Source organism: Entelurus aequoreus, linkage group LG04 (assembly GCF_033978785.1).
Source record: "Entelurus aequoreus isolate RoL-2023_Sb linkage group LG04, RoL_Eaeq_v1.1, whole genome shotgun sequence".
Lineage (NCBI taxonomy): Eukaryota > Metazoa > Chordata > Actinopteri > Syngnathiformes > Syngnathidae > Entelurus > Entelurus aequoreus.
The window spans coordinates 61,961,959-61,983,214 of NC_084734.1; the positions used below are offsets into that span (position 1 = coordinate 61,961,959).

General features: G+C 39.1%; 1 protein-coding gene across 2 annotated transcripts in view; it reads right to left on the reverse strand.

Annotated features, from left to right (window-relative positions):
• Nucleotides 1-8,253: 8,253 nt before the first annotated feature.
• psd2 (pleckstrin and Sec7 domain containing 2) overlaps nt 8,254-21,256 on the reverse strand; it is a 95,598-nt gene continuing 82,595 nt past the window's right edge. The window contains exons 7-15 of one of the 2 annotated variants that reach the window (XM_062045419.1): nt 18,947-19,005; nt 16,758-16,847; nt 16,649-16,692; nt 16,379-16,569; nt 16,214-16,284; nt 15,698-15,855; nt 15,486-15,630; nt 15,167-15,310; nt 8,254-12,411 (exon numbers count right to left, since the gene is read on the reverse strand). In XM_062045419.1, the coding sequence (XP_061901403.1) occupies nt 12,187-12,411; nt 15,167-15,310; nt 15,486-15,630; nt 15,698-15,855; nt 16,214-16,284; nt 16,379-16,569; nt 16,649-16,692; nt 16,758-16,847; nt 18,947-19,005 (1,127 nt within the window). In that variant the 3' untranslated portion in view covers nt 8,254-12,186. Of the gene's footprint in view, nt 12,412-15,166; nt 15,311-15,485; nt 15,631-15,697; nt 15,856-16,213; nt 16,285-16,378; nt 16,570-16,648; nt 16,693-16,757; nt 16,848-18,292; nt 18,464-18,946; nt 19,006-21,256 lie in introns of those variants that run through there. The other variant, XM_062045420.1, reaches the window with a different exon arrangement.

Consider the following 21,256-nt stretch of genomic DNA (forward strand, 5'->3'; position numbering starts at 1 on the left):
AAAAGTGGTAAAGGAATGGCTAAATCAGGCTAGAATTAAGGTTTTAGAATGGCCTTCCCAAAGTCTTGACTTAAACGTGTGGACAATGCTGAAGAAACAAGTCCATGTCAGAAAACCAACAAGGACTGGTCAAAAATTCAACCAGAAGCTTGTGGATGGCTACCAAAAGTGCCTTATTGCAGTGAAACTTGCCAAGGGACATGTAACCAAATATTAACATTTCTGTATGTATACTTTTGACCCAGCAGATTTGGTCACATTTTCAGTAGACTCATAATAAATTCATAAAAGAACCAAGCTTCATGAATGTTTTTTGTTACCAACAAGTATGTGCTCCAATCACTCTATCACAAAAAATAAGAGTTGTAGAAATGATTGGAAACTCAAGACAGCCATGACATTATGTTCTTTACAAGTGTATGTAAACTTTTGATCGCGACTGTACGTATGAACTAAAACATAGTACATAGTGATTTATAGATATTCAAAAAGCATGATGATGTGCTTAACAATGTGAAGTGTTTTGTTTTCTCATAGCTTCAGAAGTATGTTGGATCAGCGTGTGGAATTTGATACATAGAATTTAAACGTGGACACGTTAGCATACACTCACTTAGGGGTCTCACTAACACACGCACACACAGCCGTCCCCCCCTGCGGAGGCCTCATGTTGCTTTTGGAGTGTTTGGGAAGTCTCTACAGTAAAATGAGGCCCTCTATCCTTAGAATCCATTCTCGAGTGACCCGTGTCTCTACTGTACCAACCAATCACAGTACAAAATACAAGCAGTGTAGTATTCTTAAAAAAAACGAAATACTTTGTTCGACTGCAAAAGTTATTAACCTGTTTGATTTTTCAGAAAAGGTTGAACGTCAGTCTGAGTTTGAGTGAAAGGCCTAAAGACGCCAATGACACAATTGGATCTAGATTTCATACATAAGTTGTTTCTGTGTCTATGTGATTTTTTTCTATGACCAAATATAAGATCAAGCCTACTCATTAGGGATGTGGATCTTACAACAACTCTTGATTCGATTTTCATTCTTGGAGTGACAATTCGATTGAAAATCGATGCTCCACTCAAAGCAATTCTCACTATATATTATTTGATATAAAAACAATCATAAAACCTTTTTTAAACAGATTACAGGTTACAAAATCTCCCCTTGCCTGCCGACGTTTGATTTGTGAAAATGATCTAAAAGTATCTGAAAAAAACTTAAGATTCTCGATTTAGATGTGAATGGATTATTTTCAGCACACCTGTAGTAGGGAAGAGATTCATATAGCCCCCTTCCTGGGTGGCTCTCGCGTGAGAGGAAAGGGGCGGGGCGGGGGGTGAGTAATTTTGCAATGCATTCCGCTGAAAATTTTGGAAAGCGCCAACATAGGAACTGACGCTGTGGTCAAAGTGGGAACAGATTTTAGGATACGCTACTGCCGTTTGGCGGCTAAAATACATCTTGGTTGTAGTTTTGATTACCAAATTCGTCACATTACATGTGTCAGGTAAACCGTGACAAATAGGGCCATATGAAACCCCTGGTAATACTCATAGAACACAATAAAATGCACACTTGTTACAGTACAGTGGAACCCATGTATTATTTATTATTTACTCAAAAGTGCCTGCTTAAGTTGACATAAGCATACAAGGCCAATCTTTTTTGTTAATTTGAAATCCAAAGGGGTAACTTTTATGAAAATGTGTGGTAGTATCTAACGTCATTATTAAAAACTTGATACTTGATGTTCAAAGCCGGTGCTTTTCTTCTTAGGCGGTAGACGTCTGACAAAATTGCACAATTTGAGTAAAACGATGTACTTATAGAATCCCTTTGTCGCCTTACGTCGCTGGCTGAAGTCCCAAGTAAATATGCTATCGCCATGGTTACTTAAACGGGTTCCACTGTATTGTTGTGGTATACCAACCTCTGCATAGATTTACAGCATGGGTCTCGAACAAGTACCTTGTGCTGGTGTCCTGTATACCAAAACTGGACAACATCGAACTTCTATCAGGCGTTCTTGACCCTCACTGGCCATGCATGACTTCCTGGTTAACCACCAATAGCAGCCTCTGGTCACATGACTCCTCACAAACCCCCCACAGAGATGCTTGTCTTGGTTGTGTCCATCACTGGGATAGACTGTGCTGATGTGTTGTTTTAAAGATTTCAAGAAAGTGTAGGTTTAATGGGTACAATGCACAATGAATATATCCCATGTTTTCCCTCAAGCCCTTTACCATCCCATGTGAGATAATACGTTGTACCTTTCAAAAATATTTTGTGTGTGTGTGTACATATATGTATGTATGTATGTATATATGTATACATATATGTGTGTGTATATATATATATACATATATAGAGTAAATATGTAAATGTTTGTTATATATGATGCTCCTCCTTTCAGAAGAAAATATAACACGATGTAAACAGGAAAAACATACTGCGTTTTTCTTTTGCTTTGTATATTTATACTTCCAGAAGTACATTGCACTTTAGATATATTAAGAAGACTCCAAGTCTGCATATTATTTTTGATAGGGATCTAATTCAAAGATGATAAATTACAAGCTTTGTGACTATTGCTGGACAGCGATGTATTGAGTTATTGAAGTATATTTTGTCTGTGTGTCAGAAAGTTTACTGCATGATAAAGTAGTGCTATACACCGATATTGGTTTTTTTGTGTTTTTTTAAGTTGGTAAAAAAAAAAAAAATGTCTGAGAACTGTGATCATGACCCACTTGTAAGTTCAAGCTCTCCCCACCATTTGGAGAAAATTTCCTGTTGAATTATGGCCTTTCCTGATTCATGACGATGGTGCTTACTTTGACTTTGACACAAGCTCATCCTGTACATCTCAACATCGTCAAAGCTTGTGTCCACCGCTCCATTCACCACCTTATTAAATTTCTGTTGATGGCAAAAAAAAAAATGGAAAAAGGTGTGCTGTTTTGTACAGTGCTGTTTGTTTTTAATGTTTGGGGGAGTCTTGTTGTCTGAAAAATGATTAATCATGCAATAAAAGGTCATTCCATGTGTTCCTGTCACTGCAAACACCTGTCTCAAACACCACATGGATGTTATTTGGTATAGAAACGTAATAAATAAATAATATCATGCCAAAGTTAATTGATCTTACTCTTCAATACAAACAAATTGTGCTTTTTAGAGTGTAAATGCAGCGATTTACTCAAATATTTAACTTTCTGACGATGTGTTCACATTTTATTATAAACCAAATTTACAGTTTGAGGCTTTACCCCCATACAACATTTGCCACACTTTATTTATATAAAAATGTTTGTATACTTTTAAAATCAAAGTTGAATTTATTTTGATGCATGTTTTGTACTAAAATAATTAATTAGAAGGAAATTGTTGAATTTAAATTTTTCTTTGTAAAATAACAATTAAAATGTACATTTGTATGTCTCGTAACAGGATTTGATCCCATTTGAATTGTTTACAAGCCCAGCACTAATGCTGCGTGTCTCAGAGAACCATGAGATTGTGTGGGGACATTTGTCATCATTTGTATCAGTGACGGTGCAGGAAGGGGCTAGTCATATGCTTGCTTTAAAATTCCATACTAGCGCCCTGTCATTAAAGGCCTACTGAAACCCACTACTACAGACCACGCAGTCTGATAGTTTATATATCAATGATAAAATCTTAACATTGCAACACATGCCAATACGACCGGGTTAACTTATAAAGTGCAATTTTAAATTTCCCGGGAAACTTCCGGTTGAAAACGTCTATGTATGATGACGTTTGCGCGTGACGTCGATGGCTGAAGCGGAAGTATTCGGACACATTGTATCTCAATACAAACAGCTCTGTTTTCATCGCAAAATTCCACAGTATTCTGGACATCTGTGTTGGTGAATCTTTTGCAATTTGTTTAATGAACAATGAAGACTGCAAAGAAGAAAGCTGTATGTGGGATCGGTGTGTTAGCGGCTGGCTGCAGCAACACAACCAGGAGGACTTTGAGTTGGATAGCAGACGAGCTATCCGACGCTAGCCGCCGACCGCATCGATGATCGGGTGAAGTCCTTCGTCGCGCCGTCGATCGCTGGAACGCAGGTGAGCACAGGTGTTGATGAGCAGATAAGGGCTGGCGTAGGTGGAGCGCTAATGTTTTTATCATAGCTCTGACGAGGTCCCGTAGCTAAGTTAGCTTCAATGGCGTCGTTAGCAACATCATTGCTAGGCTTCGACAGGCGGCACAGCATTAACCGTGTGGTTACAGGTCCAGTGTTTGGTTCGGTGTCTCCTGATAGTAGTATTGTTGATCTTCTGTCTATCCTTCCAGTCAGGGGCTTATTTCTTTTGTTTCTATCTGCATTTAAGCACGATGCTATCACGTTAGCTCCGTAGCTAAAGTGCTTCACTGATGTATTGGCGTGGAGATAAAAGTCACTGTAAATGTCCATTTCGCGTTCTCGACTCTCATTTTCAAGAGGATATAGTATCCGAGGTGGTTTAAAATACAAATCCGTGATCCACAATAGAAAAAGGAGAAAGTGTGGAATCCAATGAGCCCTTTTACCTAAGTTACGGTCAGAGCGAAAAAAGATACGTCCTGCAATGCACTCTAGTCCTTCATTCTCACGTCCCTCATCCACAAATCTTTCATCCTCGCTCAAATTAATGGGGTAATCGTCGCTCTTTCGGTCCGAATCGCTCTCGCTGCTGGTGTAAACAATGGGGAAATGTGAGGAGCCCTTCAACCTGCGACGTCACGCTACTTCCGGTACAGGCAAGGCTTTTTTTATCAGCGACCAAAAGTTGCGAACTTTATCGTCGATGTTCTCTACTAAATCCTTTCAGCAAAAATATGGCAATATCGCAAAATGATCAAGTATGACACATAGAATGGATCTGCTATCCCCGTTTGAATAAAAAAAAATTCATTTCAGTAGGCCTTTAATGTATTGACATTTCACATGTGCTTTTACATACAAAATGGTTGTTCTACATATTTAGAGCTAAAGGGGGAAAAAAATGTTTAAACAAAAATATGTCATTATGAAATTATGTGACCTTTTCTGGCCTTGAAACTTGGCAATTGTGCAATATTAGCACTTTTAGGGACTGTATATGCATTCAGAATTGTTTCTCACATTGTTAATCTTTTTAATGATAAATCATTATTTATCATTGTTATTGCACACTCAGTTTTTGCTCATATTTTTTAATCTTTAATCTAGTCAGCAGTAGGACAAATCAAGTAATATAAATGTGTTTATTATTATATACTATAAAGTTAAACTCTATTAAATGTTATTTCTGTCTTAAAGTTGGCATATGTAGTAATGTGGCTAGAAATGGTACTGCAATCACACTCTCCATGAGTGAGGTTGCCAGATACGCAGCCGAATCCAAATCCTACTCCAAGGAACTTCAAATGGCAATCGACGAGTCCTACGCTGAAGGTTTCTCTTGTTTATGCTTCTTGCAAGATGTTATGCCACATTTTACTGATGTCGTTTAGCCAAATGTATTTGTAAAGTAACGCAGCAATATTTTCGTCGGGAGTCGGGACAGATTGTTGGCATTACCTTGCTAAAATGCCTAGTTTGACCACACGGACCACCATCAAGATGGTTATATATAATAATATATAATATATAATATATTGCATAGGCCTACTTTGATGGCAAGCCAAGGCCAACAGTAAAATTACCGCCACATTTCATTCAGCATAGCCCTATGTTGCATCCGACCTGACGCACTGCATTCTCTTCCATGTACGCACATCACCATCTTTCAGTGTGATTCTATGAGTCAACCCATGTTACGCAAAAACCGCGTTACGCATTAATCATATGGCCTACTACCAAAGTAGAAAATGATTACATGTAATGCATTATATTGTGCCAAGCAAATACCACTCCATATGTGCCTGATGCACATACAGTACCAGAAAGCGCAATTAGTCGTGCTAATGTTGGAACACATTTCCTCAGCGTATCAGCATATTGAGAACGAAATAGGCACTGACGCTACCCATACCCACATAGGTTTTATTTGTCGAATATATATTTTGCCCTGTTAGTTGTATGACACATCGACATACAGGCTAACGGGCATATATTTCCCCCCTTAGCCTGTATGTCGATGTGTCGTTGACGGGGCTAGCATGCTAAGCATTCGTTGTACGAACATACTAGCTTTGTTAGACAAGATCATAGACTGTATTGGACAATATAGTTTACATACGAATGTCCGTTTCCATTAATTAAAACGTAAATGCCTTACTTGGATATCAAGGAGGAAATTAGCAAGTTTGGCGTCTGATGAATAAATATTCTCTGCCTTCAATCGTCTCCATCTTTCAAAGGCATCCGCGATACAAATCCTTGTTTTGTTCCTGGCTTTATCATGAAAAAGTTCAGAATCTTGACGCCTTTTAGATTTACTAAGGTCTGGCATGTTTAGTAACTTTACCAGTAGCAGTAGCTCGACTAAGAGGGCGGTGCGTAACTGGCAACCTGGATGTGACACACTCACAGACTCTCTAATTGGTTAAACGGTGGAGGGCGGGGCATCGAAATGAAAACAATAACAACATTTCTGGGCTGTAAATCTAATTTTTAAATGAGCTTATCCCGGCTGAACTACCATTATCAGTTATAAAGGTATTCGAAAATAACACAATTTATTAATGCCTTTTGACATATCAGGGCCATTTAATGACATTAAATTATTACATATGGCTCCTTTGAGACTTAATAGGCAGTGAAAATATTTTTTACAAAAATTAAAGCTAACTAGTTAGGCATTTAAGGCATTGTGAGAAGCGAAACATAAAAGTACATGTAAAAGTAGCAACAAATAATTATCAGTAGTTTAATTTCAAACAATCTAAGATAAGTTTGACTTTATTAAATTAGTGTACATTTGAATAACAGAAAATGAAATGTTCAAGGTTTTAACACTAACAATTTTTGCGTCTGTGATTGTGAACAATATAACTCCTACGGTGAGTAAAGGCACCATCATGAATTATAATATACATGACATCCTTGGCTTGCTCGTCTGTATGATACAACTATACAAATGAATAACTAAATATCTAGTACGCTTATAAGAAAGAAAGATGTGATGTGCATCTTACAAATTGTCAACAAATACTGCATATGTATTCCAAAGATACTGATGTATAATAAATGCTTGTTTATCGCTGTTAATTGGTTCCTGACTGCTGTAAAAATAATTCCCGCAAAGTATCAATTATTGATTATAAATCGAATTGTCCTAGCTACAGCACAAGAAAACCTATTAATATTTTTTTTGACATTATGATAGCCATTTATACATCAAATAATACCCTAATAGTCATTTGTACACTCTGTTAATCCAGCACAGTAATGTGCCTGAGGATTGGAGTGGCCATGATACTGAACAGTGTGCTCTGATTGTTTTTGTCTCATCTCACCTAGCTGTCATTACACAGTGCAGGAAAACATCAAGCTGCATCTTGAATAATAAAAAAAAAACATTATCATGATTACCACAGCAGCAACTATTTTTTTGTGAATTAAAAATAATGCATAACGATACATCAACATATGTATATATATGTTTATATATATATATATATATATATATATATATATATATATATATATATATATATATATATATATATATATATATATATATATATATATATATATATATATATATATATATATATATATATATATAAATATAGATAGCTGCTGCCCCTGCGACCCGGTGTACTTTTCAATGTGTTATAGGTTTATTTATTTACTATTTTCAAAGAGCAAATGATACATTAAATTAAAATAACGCAATTGACCTAAAATATTATATTTGTTTAAATTACTTGTACCGTAGTTATATCGCTTCTCTTTTAATTGATAAATGAAAATGTATGATTTCCTCGACAATGACAATTGGTAACATGACATGCATTAGTGGTCAAAGGTCAAGTCAGAATATTTGCCTTTATATTATAATTCATAGCCAAATATATGCTTGCTTATACAAAATATTTGCTGGTGCATAAATAATACGCAGGATTTTTTTTATTTTTTATGATTGTTTACAAATGTACCTGATGCATGTGCAGTACAAAAACAAAGTGTGTATATATGAAATGTGGTATTGGTGGTATACCATTAAACCCATTAAATAATTACTTTAATAATAATAATGATAGTAATGACACTTCCAGTTGTATTCTTCTAAAAAGCCTTTAATATAGAGTACAAAGAAATATGTGCATCAGTGATGTCATTGGCACTGCACATGGTTTAGGTGCTGTTTCCAACATGTTAATAAATCACAACTACAATTCTCTCTATAAAAGCTTATTATTTCATGAAGCACAGACTAAATATTCAGTAAATATGTCCTTTACACTGTATGAACCAAAAAAAAAAAAAAAAAAAGACGATTCAAATATACAAACAAAATAACAGGTGTAATGCTGACATCAAAGTGCAGAAGTTGTCTCCCCCCCCCCCAATAAAACATAACAAATATTTTTGTCACAGTCCTATTTTACAGCACAGGCCTACCCTAGAATATTGGGAACATTGGTCAGTACAACAACAGCCAAAGGGACTACAAGGGGAAGTCTGGAAAAAAAAAAGAAGTTATTAATCCTGATATGATACAACTTTTGTCCTTTTAGGATTTCCAAATGATTTTAAACAGGATTTTCCCCCCAAAGCTCTACAGTTGTGTCGCAAAAGACGAAGAACCAGCAAAAAGGTGTGGATTTAGGTGGGATCAATAAGGTGCTGATAAACAACGGTACCCGAACTCCAATGTCCTGACGTTATGCGAGCTCCCAGAAAACAAGCCTTAAAGCGATACTTTGTTAAATATCCGCTAAATGTTTGCCTTCCGGGCCTTACTGAGAAAAGCAAACCATTGTCTTCCGAGAACGTCTTTCGTAACGCTCACGCTGACCCACATGGAGAATGTTGTTTTTCTGCTGCATCCCAGTTTTATTTGTGTTGGTGCAGCGAGTCCTGCTGCTGTACGCTTGCCCAAAGACGCCATCAGAGATGTGGCGGAATATTCTTGTGGAGAGGATGGGTGCTGCATTTGTGTTGAAGTTTAAATGATGTCTGCATTGTTTGTACCTCATAAACAGCATGTTCTGCTACATCGACGTCTTCTTTGCAACCTACAGGATCAACATGTCACAAGAAGATAGCATGCCGACGCACATATGCGGTTTTAGGGATGTAGGCTCGATGCACCACAATGGGTCCATCAAGCCGGGCCCTGTGATAGTTTGGTGAACAAAGTCAGCTGAGAAATACTTTGTAAATCCTAAACAGTTTTCTAAATGTATTTATATATCGCATAATTGTTTTCATCTTAGTTTTTACACCCGATGCTCTTCCTGGTTTGACTCTGTGTACCATTAACACTGAGGTGAACAAAAAGTCGACTTTCGGCTTTAATTTAAGAGGTTTCACAAAAAGGTATTTGGTAGTGGATATTACTTTCTTTAGTAACTAAAAAAAAACACTTCCTGGCATCATAAAAATAAAATAATATTCTGGCTGATTCCCGCTGCTGCTCACTGCTCCCCTCACCTCCCAGGGGGTGAACAAGGGGATGGGTCAAATGCAGAGGACAAGTTTCACCACACCTAGTGTGTGTGTGACAATCATTAGTATTTAAAATTTTATTGAAGAAGTTATTTGAATGTTGCAAACTATTGTTAACATGCAAGTACCTCAACTTAAGAGTCTTTTAAGATAAGTCTATTGGCTACCGTATTTTTCAGACTATAAGTCGCAGTTTTTTTTATAGTTTGGCCGGGGGTGCGACTTATACTCAGGAGCGACTTATGTGTGAAATTATTAACACATTACCGTAAAATATCAAATAATATTATTTAGCTCATTCACGTAAGAGACTAGACGTATAAGATTCCATCGGATTTAGCGATTAGGAGTGACAGATTCTTTGGTAAACGTATAGCATGTTCTATATGTTATAGTTATTTGAATGACTCTTACCATAATATGTTACGTTAACATACCAGGCACATTCTCAGTTGGTTATTTATGCGTCATATAACATACACTTATTCAGCCTGTTGTTCACTATTCTTTATTTATTTTAAATTGCTTTTCAAATGTCTATTCTTGGTGTTGGGTTTTATCAAATAAATTTACCCCAAAAATGCGACTTATACTCCAGTGCGACTAATATATGTTTTTTTCCTTCTTTATTATGCATTTTCGGCCGGTGCGACTTATACTCCGGAGCGACTTATAGTCCGAAAAATACGGTAATTGTTTTGCTTTAGGTGCAAGCAAAAACTTTGAGTTACAAGCATCCTCGGCATTAGTTGGCTCAGCAAATATCACAGTGAACCCTGAAACATCCTCCCAAAACATCAGGTCTTACTTGCTAGTATTGATCACTTTCATCAGTAATTATGGGACTAGAAAAGTGTGGAAATGAAAAGAAAGAGCTGATGATCCAAAGCATGTTGGAGGTTTGGTACCAGCATGCATGGCTTCTAATGCAATGCTGTCACTAATGTTTGTTGATGATGTAAAGATCTACTGTACATCAAACTCCATTTAGCTGGGAGAGTATGTGTGAGGCTAGGCCGCACTATGTAATAACTTCAGAATCACGTTTTAACCATGTGACTAAATTTAACTAAACTGCACTTAACTACTTCTAACAGTAGCTATAGTACCCCTTAGCTATGGTAGGCTGTAATTCAATATAAATGTAAAATTGACTGTAAAAATTGTATATTTTGACACTGATGAGTTCCCCGGGAGATAGTCAGAGAAACTTCCGCTTTGCTCTTTGTGTTGCCCAATGTGTGGTATTGTAGTTAGTGTGAGATTGCCAAAATAAGTTTACCTATTAGCTGCTAAGAAGTCAAGAAGAGGGCCACAAAACATGAGCCACAAGTTTTAAACCCCTGGTCTATAGGCTCTGATCATGGTCACATACGAGATACAACTGCGTCCATCGTGGTGCAGTGGAAACTGCAGTCAAGGACTAGCAAGGCATCTCCAAGGAGGAACCTCCTAATATGGTCATGGAGCCTAGTCAGACTTCAGGCAGGCAAAAATATGACAATTACTTCAATTGTCCAAATACTTTTGAGCCCTAAAAGTCAAGGAGTCAAATTGCCGTAAGACCTCTTCAATTACAACTTTGAATCTGCACTTGAATCACATCTTGATTGTTTTATTTTAAATCAATTGTGGGGGTGTAAAAAAGAATATATAATTTAAAAAAAAATGGTATTGATATGCTTCCTCCGTAATGAAATCCAACCCTTCAAAAAGAGCATGGCGGTAGTTCCAGCCGAACACGGCACAGTGCTTGATGATTTTGTCTTTGAGACGGTGGAAACAAACGGACTATTTCAACACGTGTCCGTCCGTGTTTGGGGTAACGGTAGCTTACAAATGACAGAGATGAGCTCTGATCCAGGACCGTTTCGATTCAAGTTCTTTTTTTGCTCACTAGCTGGTCTCAAGGTGCCGTAAGTAAGGCACTCAACCCCGAGTTCCTCCAGAGAACTGTTCCTCTGTGTGTATGTGTGTGTGTGTGTATGTGTGTGTGTGTGTATGTGTGTGCAAAGAGATGGTTGTAAAAACAGCGAGAGCCAATACAGGTTATTTGTAAGGAATTAAATAAATAAATAAATATGCTCTACATGGCACGGTCCCTTCTGAGAGGTTCTTTGTGAGTTTCTGTAACAAAGATGGCTGCTAATCGCACTGCACCACAATGATAGGTCCAAAGGTGAGTGTGTAAACAAAATGCTACAGTAGTACCATTTCCTCCATCGCACACATTTGTCTGACTAACACATATATATACTTTTCTCTCGCCCAAAGTAAACACAGCTAAAGACAACAGCGTCCGAGAAAATAATACTGATGACGTTATAAATAGTGATCACAGTTCCGATCATTTTAAAATGTGCAATAGTAGTGAGGGGGGGGCAGTCATGGCAGGTCTTCATCATCTATTGCTTTCGGAAACTTATCACCAGGGGGATAAATTCTAGGAAGGATTCTGATTCGAACCATTAAAGGACAGACCGAAAACCATGACACTGGTTTTGGCTTCAAGGGATGTTGCTTGGAAGGGTGTGGTCCATGTGACCCCCTCCTCCCCGTCCCCTCAGCTCATCTGTCCCGGGGCAGTGCATCCGGCGCCCCTCCCATTTAAGCCGCTGTGAGCCTCATGACTGATGGACGGCGAGGACTGCGTCTTGCGGAGGTGGCCGGCCAGAGTGCCCTCCATCAACAGGCCACCCACCACGCTGGCCTCAATCTTCTCTAGATCGTCTGTCTCAGTGCGGATTTTGGCCTGAAGGAGGCTGATGTACGTCTCATAGCGAGTCTTCTGCTCGTCATGAAAAGAGAGGTGGGAAGGGGGGTTGGTACAGGGTACAAGGTGAGATGCTGGACTGCGTTGTTTGAACACAATGTATTAACCTTGGTTTTGACCACAAAGTGTCCAGACTAATAGCAAATCGCACATTAGTAGAATACAAAATACATTTTTCATGCACACCTAATGCGATACACATGCATTTGTCTGCCACAACTAAACTTGGAGCGCCACAAATAGATTTGGTGCCCTGGTTCATAAACACACGGATGCACTGGTTCTCCATTACTTTCTGTCACTGTTACTTTCTCTCCAAATTGTACTACTATTGAGAACCTGATCATACATATTAATTCTCTGTATATGTCAAGCTAGTTGTTGACTAGCATTTACTTTAATTAAAAACCTTATTCTACTTATGAACAATATATATATATATTATTCATGGTAAACCTACAAGTATAATTTGTCACATTGCCTGTTCATCGCTGTAATTCAAGCACTGCTGCACCCTAGCTGTAGGTAGACGTATTGTTCAAGCAAGAAAAAAGACGTTACTACTGGAAGTCCCCCTGCCTCTCAAGGCCTCTCTAACACTAAACAATTCCTCCCGCAGCCCCGCAATATGAGAAGCACTGCACTAATGTGACTGTGTGTGAATGTAACCTGTTCCAACTGCGTACAGTAGACGACATTGTCGCTCTGCTTCTTAACACTCTTTGAATACCAGAGAATAAGGGGATGTAGCAGGAGGGATCAATGTTTCCAACTTAGTAATATTAAAGATTAAAGATTAAAGTACCTATATATATTTAGCCAGTATTCAAACCCCTCTAGAGTCTGTTTAGCAAAAAAGCAACTAGGGACATATGTAGCAACTTTATCTAGTCTTACTGGGGACTCTCAAATTAAAACACACTCTTTTCAACAATCAGTAAGTGCTGCTGTGGCCCCTTCACATCTTCTCAAAGGCACTTCTGAAATAAAAATAAACAAAAAGTTGCATTCTATTCTAAAACGTGTTTTGCTTTTCATGTTTTTAGTTTACTTTTTGTCTACCACAGCGTCCCCAAAAAATGAAATACACATGCATCATGGCCAATTTAGCAAATTATCATCATCTAACCCTCCCCTGCAACCATATCCGTAATAGAGTTGTACGGGAAACATTGAATTATTTCCTTCTGAAAAAAGTATGTAATTCAAATAGTACTTTTTCTTTTTTTGATTTGTTAGTCAATGGACGGAAGAGATAAACCTTTGTTTTTACTGGGTATAAGAGCACTTCCATCTTCACTCAAATCGTGCAAAAAGACAAAAGAACGTGCAAGCTGGCAGTTGTGCAGCGATAACTGTGAGAAAAGAGGCGATCGCCCTGCAGCACCATCCTACATATGCTTGTCAACATATATGGACTGTCTAAAATAAAAATATTAGACATATCGTTCATTCAATATCAACTAGAGATGTCCGATAAATGCTTTAAAATGTAATATCGGAAATTATCAGTATCGTTTTTTTTTATTATCGGTATCGTTTTTTTTTTGTTTTTTTTTATTAAATCAACATAAAAAACACAAGATACACTTACAATTAGTGCACCAACCCAAAAAAACCTCCCTCCCTCATTTACACTCATTCACACAAAAGGTTTGTTTCTTTCTGTTATTAATATTATGGTTCCTACATTATATATCAATATATGTCAATACAGTCTGCAAGGGATACAGTCCGTAAGCACACATGATTGTGCGTGCTGCTGTTCCACTAATAGTACTAACCTTTAACAGTTAATTTGACTCATTTTCATTAATTACTAGTTTCCATGTAACTGTTTTTATATTGTTTTACTTTCTTTTTTATTCAAGAAAATGTTTTACATTTATTTATCTTATTTTATTTTATTAATTTTTTTAAAAAGGACCTTATCTTCACCATACCTGGCTGTCCAAATTAGGCATAATAATGTGTTAATTCCACGACTGTATATAACGGTATCGGTTGATATCGGTATCGGTTGATATCGGTATCGATAATTAAAAGTTGGACAATACCGGAATATCGGATATCGGCAAAAAGACATTATCGGACATCCCTAATATCAACCAATATAATTTCATAATTTTAGAGCTGCTGGATGACTTAAGGGGCTGATTAAATTGATGCGTTTTGGTGTCTGTTGCTGTTTTTTTTAATGATGTTAGTCTTTTATATATATATATATATGAAAAATATTGATGCCACAGGTGATAACATGATGTGCAGTAAATGAGTATTTGCAGTAAATGAGTATTGGCCATGTAGTAAACACAAAAACCTAATTTAAACGATCTGCACTAGTTGTACACGCAGTCTGAGTAGATCACACGCAACTCGCCCACTAATAGTATACACAATTGTATTGTTTGCACACACTGTTTAGCGCGTGGTATTTGGATCTTAGTATATTAGGTCTTTTGTATGTTGGTGTGGTTGTACATGCTGTTTAGCGCATGGTATTTGGATCGTAGTAGATTAGGTCTTATGTCTCTTATTGTGGTTGTAGTTTGTTTTTGATTACAAGTATTTAATGTACCATAAAAGTAAAACATTTCTCAGTACAACTCTGAAATAAACACATTAGATTTTATGATTTTATTATATTGGATCTTATTCGATTGTGCAAGTGTACCTAATATTGTGGTATTTAAAAATCTGATATACATTAAGCTGTCCATAAATTGATAACACATGACACAATAAATGGTGGACGTAGTAATGAGTATACCTCGTATGTGAGGTAGTGCTCTTTGAGCCGATACTCCTCCCACTCGCGGTTTTTGGGGTCAGCTGAGGGCGGGTTTTTCCGGTGCTCTTCCAGCTCCAGGCTCATCTGCTTTAGCTTGTTCTCGTGACTCAGCAGCTGCTCCTGCTGCACCAATCACAGCCCAGGCAAAAAAACAGAAGACCGCCGAAACAGCCAATCAGACGGGTGTGCACACAAATAGAATACGTACAGATATAATGTAAACAAGGGTCTGAATGGAGGCTATTGGTGGCTTTAACTGTATTGTGAAAGTATTTAATGTCAATTTGCTTTACAATACCTGATTTAGTCTCGTAGATGAAGATGGCAAAATGGGACGACAAAATTTCTTCATGGAGCCAATAGCAGCAGGGAAGGCTGGAGCGGAGAAGAGTGCTGCCACCAGATTTATCCGGAAGATCCACGACATCATCTCCTCCTCGTCCCTGAAGAGAAGAAACAGCATGAGGATGTCTGATTCCAAATTGCAGAGAGGCAAAGAAGTCGACGCACGGCGCTTGCAGCAGAAAAACTCTCCAGTCAGAGGTTTTGAGCTTGAGTACGTTGGCTCGCTTGCTGTAGTCGGTGGCACGGGTGGCTAAAGCGTGGTTGATCCGCACAGCGTTCTTCAGATCCACCTCTGAAATGTCAGCATCCGGCTTATATTCATCCTGAATGAGGAAATTGTGTTATATTTCCTTTTGTGCTGTGAATGCCAAAGCTAACATTTAATAATGAAAAAATATGATTATTATATGTAATGTGTATATATGAATGTCCTGTACAAATATTGAAGCACCATGTGACAATTACACCCAATGTAGCAGTAATAGTAACACTGCATCATGGTTTAAAAAAAAGGTAACATTTTTACCTCTCATGTGCTACAGCCTTACTCCCAGCAGAGGGAGACAACACAAACTACACTTGCCAACATCACTCACGGCGCAGTGCAACTACTGGAGCAGCATCAGTACCAGCCCATGGTGCATGTGTGTTTCTATAGCAACAACATCAAGGACACAGTACCTTCTGGAGATATAAGATCATCCCCTTGAGAACGGCATAAAACTTCTTCCAACCACGGCGACCCCTTGGGGCTGGAAAGGGCAAATTTGAGCGGGATTCACGTTTTACATCAAAACCATATGATATTATAAAACATGTAAGATGTCAGTGAGTTTATGAACTCACTCCTTTTGCCATCCATATCAGCGTGGCTTTTCCGAGTTAGCACTCCGTGTTTGTAGGTTACGGCATTGAGGAGGATGGGGATGGCGATGAAAGGGTTATTGCTGTCCGTTACCCTGGCAACACGTTTACTCCCGCCCTCACACTGTTCCTCCACAAGCTCTGACAGGCTTTTCCTTAGCTCTTCTTCTTCACTGCACACAGCAAAAAACACTCAGATGAACATGAGACACACGTATTGAACAATTTGAGCAGAGAAAAAAGCATACTCACACAGCCCACTCAAGCTTCTCGTTCTTGATGGAGTTGTATAAGACCTTTGCAGGACAAGAAACTGAAATTATCGGCACACATAACACTAGCTTTAGGAAAATATGTGTACCTTCAGTAAGTCTTTGGGAAAGTCTTTGCCATTGTTGAGGCCATCTAGATTACCAATAAACTGTTGGCAGGACATTTTCTTCCCAATGTTCTGAGGAGGGAAAAACATCAATGGGAGAACAAATTGTGTGGTTAATTAATTCAACAGTTTTATTTTTTCTATAAAAGGTGACAAATACTCCCCCTGAAAAATAGTTGGCAATCCCCAGGCCCAAACAAGATGCAATAACACAACCAGCCACCGGATGGCAGTGCATATCTTTTCACAGACAGTCCAAACTAATGCTTTGTTTTATCATCATTATCATCTTTTATAAAAATATAAATGTTTATATATATATACATATATACACACACACACACACACACACACACACACACACACACACACACAAATGTGCATTATTTTTCAGATACCTTTTTTTTTCCACATTTCTACAAAACTCCAATCGTGCAGATTAGGGAATATACTACGTGATTGACTGTGGGGAATATTAACAACCAATTTGCATCATTAGTTTATTTTTATATGCCATTTAAAAAAATCTGAATGTTCTCAACTCCTGTTTTAATCTGTGTGTCTATTGTGCAGAACCATACTGCCCTGAGGAGTGGCATACTGTATAGTTTGCAATGACATAGTTCATTTCACCATAGCTGACGTCATGTTGTTGTTATTATTTAGAGCAGTGATCCCCAACCAATTAGCCGCAGCATATTAGTGTACCTTAAGAGATCATCAGGTGTGCCACATAAATAATTTAATTTCACCTAATTGGTCCAAAAAATATGATGTATTTACTGCAAGAATGTATATTTGTTCTTTGATTTACACCAGTGATGTATAGCAGTGGTCCCCAAACACGGCCCGTGACGCATTTGCTACCGGGCCGCACAGAAACATTAAATAATTTATAAACAAACACATTTTCTCTGCGTTAACTTAGATAGACACACCAATAAGCTTGTTTATAGATTTATAATACAATTCCTGATAGGAAGTCACCATTTGTTATACTTGTTATAACGTTGTGACATAATACAATGCACATCAATGAACATATAAAATGTAAATGTGACAGATTGTAGCCAAGGGCTGATTTCCATCTGCAGTCCCCAGCAGGCTGATGGTATATTGTACCAACAACCTGATGGCGACCATCTCATCGCGAAAAAACAGGATCAGGGCTCCCACTAAATCAGCGTTATGGTGAGTTGTATTTTTTATGTACTTATTTTTGCTGTATTTATCTGCCACACACAATAATGCCTACATTAAACCGGTGTTTGTGGCAAAAAAGGTTGGGGACCCCTGATGTATATAGTGACAGAGAGAAAAATTAAATGCTTTTCCAGCAGATGGCAGAAGGTACATAATTAACCTGTGTATCCACTGGTTTGTTCATTTATTTAATAAAAATTAAACCACAAACTGGTTATTGTAAGAAAGAGTCCATGTCACCACTGCTGGTAGTAGCAATGTAGTGCACTTTATTTTTTTTATTAAAAAGTGAAATAATTCTTAATGATCCTCAATAAATCCATCCTATTTTTGTCTTTATTTGGGCCCATCTAAAAGATTCCACTGCCAATTTCATCTAAAGAGAAAGCTGGACTACAATTATGGCTAAATACTGCTAAAAGAAAAAGGAGCACACGCCAAAAGAGGAACAAGTCTATTTCTGGCACAGGAGGAATACTTACCACCTGCAGGGACAGAGAGAGACCAGGAAACCAGATGTGGTGAGCAGGGGAAATATTTGAAAGGGAAGAAGAGGAAAAGAGAGAAAGGATGTTAGTTAAAGGAGGGTTATTCTACAACACAAGAGTTTAGCAGGGTCTACATGGTACATGTGAACAACAGTGTTTAACGACAAGCATTGAACATGTGATGACTTCTGATGGTTCTGTGTGGCTCATACCACAATGCTCTAGTTTAAAAGTGATCACAAGAGACTATCTGAGGACAGGAGAGACAGAAACAGGTCAAAAAGTAGGCTGGGAAGCAAGAGAGTGCAAATAGAGAAGAGAGAGAGCGAGAGAGAGGCTTGAGTGAGTCTTAAGAAGGCAAAAAATGCAGATCCAAAATAGGATGATAATCTAGACATGCCATGGCCTTTTTCCAAATATGTATGGAGATTATACGAGCAGGAATCCATAAACAGAGTGCAAAACAAGGTAAACACATACGTGTCCATGTAGATCTGTGTTGAGCAGCATGAGGGCACAGGTTAGTGTGTGGGCTCCATCTGCAACACAACACACACAAGGCCAACCTGATGTCAAAATCCAGTAAAGGGACACAAAGTCACATTTTACTTAGGTCTACGTTATCTATTTCTATCTTGTGCCGTGAAAAATGTAATCCTGTAAGGTTATTATAAGAGCAGTGCCTCATATATTCATCAGCCACAACATTAGGTACACCTGCACAAATGAATACAATCATTGTGTCCTTGTGCAAGACACTTCACTCCCTTTACCTCCAGTGCAGCCCACACTAGTATGTGAATGTGAATTAATGGCAGCCATGGTTTTGTCATTCTATCCCAGGGCAGCTGTGGCCACAAATGTAGCTTACCACCATAATGGTGAATGTGGAGTGAATTAATCATGGCTTGAGTAAGTTTGGTTTGTCAATGTCATGTGGTTTGAATTACTAAATAAAAAGCACTGTATACATCTATTATTATTATTAAATTAGTATTATTATTAATAAATTAGTAATTATGTCATAACCCCACACGCCCACCTCCCAGTCCTGTGAAGTCAATACAAGAGCTATGTGGTGGGCATGCATTAATTTACTGTCATGTAGAAGTGCACAATAGTGTGTTGGCCTTATTAAAATAAACAACATAAAGGAGGGGAAACTTGTACATTACATCACAATTTAGCTCTGACACTTTTTTGGTTAAATTGTAAAAGCTCTTGGATTGGGTTTAAGGCTATACCTAATGTGACTATAGAGTGTATTGTGGAGCATCACAATACCTCCGAACAGGTGAGACTGGGCAGAGGGCCAGCCATCACAGTGAAAGCATGCACCAGGAGGTCAAACTACGCCACTCTTTAGGTGTGGTCATTGAAGGCAAGTACATCCCTAATTTTATCCTCAATCAGGCTGAGGTGTGGCCACCTGCCCCAAGGCAGCTGTGGCAGGTTGGCAATCACTGTGTTGGAGTTAAATAGCACCTCGGTGTTTGACTCATGGTGTGGCTGGCTCCCTGCTGGGAAAGGTCTGCTTCCATCGGGCGGTAAGTGTGTTGCTCCACTGAAATATAGTTTGTAAATTAGTCTGCTAAATGTGTAAGATGTTTGATTCATTGAATGCTGGGATTTATTTAACTTTGCACTGATCAGTTTCTTTGCTATATGTTCCAGGCAATTTAGGAGACATGATCAAGACTTGGAAAAAGTGACAATTTGTTTGTTTCAATGGAAGCCCCAATCGGGAAGAACTTTAAGTTAACCTTTATTCAGAAAAACTGACTGAATAAAACAACGCTGCGGCGTTTGAACTTTAAACAAAACTGTCTCTGGGAGGTTGGTTTGTGACCGCACATCACAAATTGGTGGAGAATGCAGGTATAGAAGACCCTCCCCAACCACAGTATGGAGCAAGCAGTAATGGCGCTTTTGCAAAGCCAGGCGGAGTTGCAGAATGCGATGAAGGAACTGCTCAAGATGGTCGACAAAGACGAAGCAGTGGTTCGAGCCCCGGGGGGAGTCCTCACCAAACAAGGCCCCGAGGACGACGTTGAAGCCTATTTGGAGCTCTTTGAGCGCACTGCTACAAGGGAGCGATGGCCACCCGGTGAGTGGGCAGGAATAATTGCCCCGTTCCTCATTGGGGAGGCCCAGCACGCCTGCCGAGACCTGCCAGCAGAGGACGCACGAGACTACCCCAAGCTCAAGGCCGCCATATTAGCAAGCCATGGGTACAGCCTACCAGCTAGGGCTCAGCGATACCACGCCTGGGCCTACTGTGCCAGTCAGCCGCCCAGGGCCCAGCTCGCAGAGCTGCTACGTCTTACCAAGGGCTGGCTGATGAGTGGCGGGGAGACACCCTGGATCCAAAGATTGGTGATTGATCGGTGTATTCGAGCTTTGCCGCCCGATGCCAGAAAGTATGCTGCGCAGGTGAGCCCCACCTCCCTGGATTCTCTGGTAGCTCTGTTGGAGAACTACCAAGTTAGCAACGAGATGCTCCGAACCACCAGAGCTGAGCCAAGCCGCCCCACCCCTGCTGAAAGGATGGGTCGTGAGCGCCGGCGATCTCCGCCCCATACTCCTCCACGTAATTCCCCAAGGGATAGTAACCCACCGGAAAGGTGGGCCCGGCCCCCCAGAAGGTGCTATGTCTGCGGGCGAGAAGGCCACATCTCCTGGGCCTGTCCGGAGCGGGACCGAGACGTCTCAATGCCGTCTGCCGCCAGCTCGGGTGCCCACCGACCTTGCTTGCACACCGGGGACACCGGCCGACCCCATGCCTCCCTG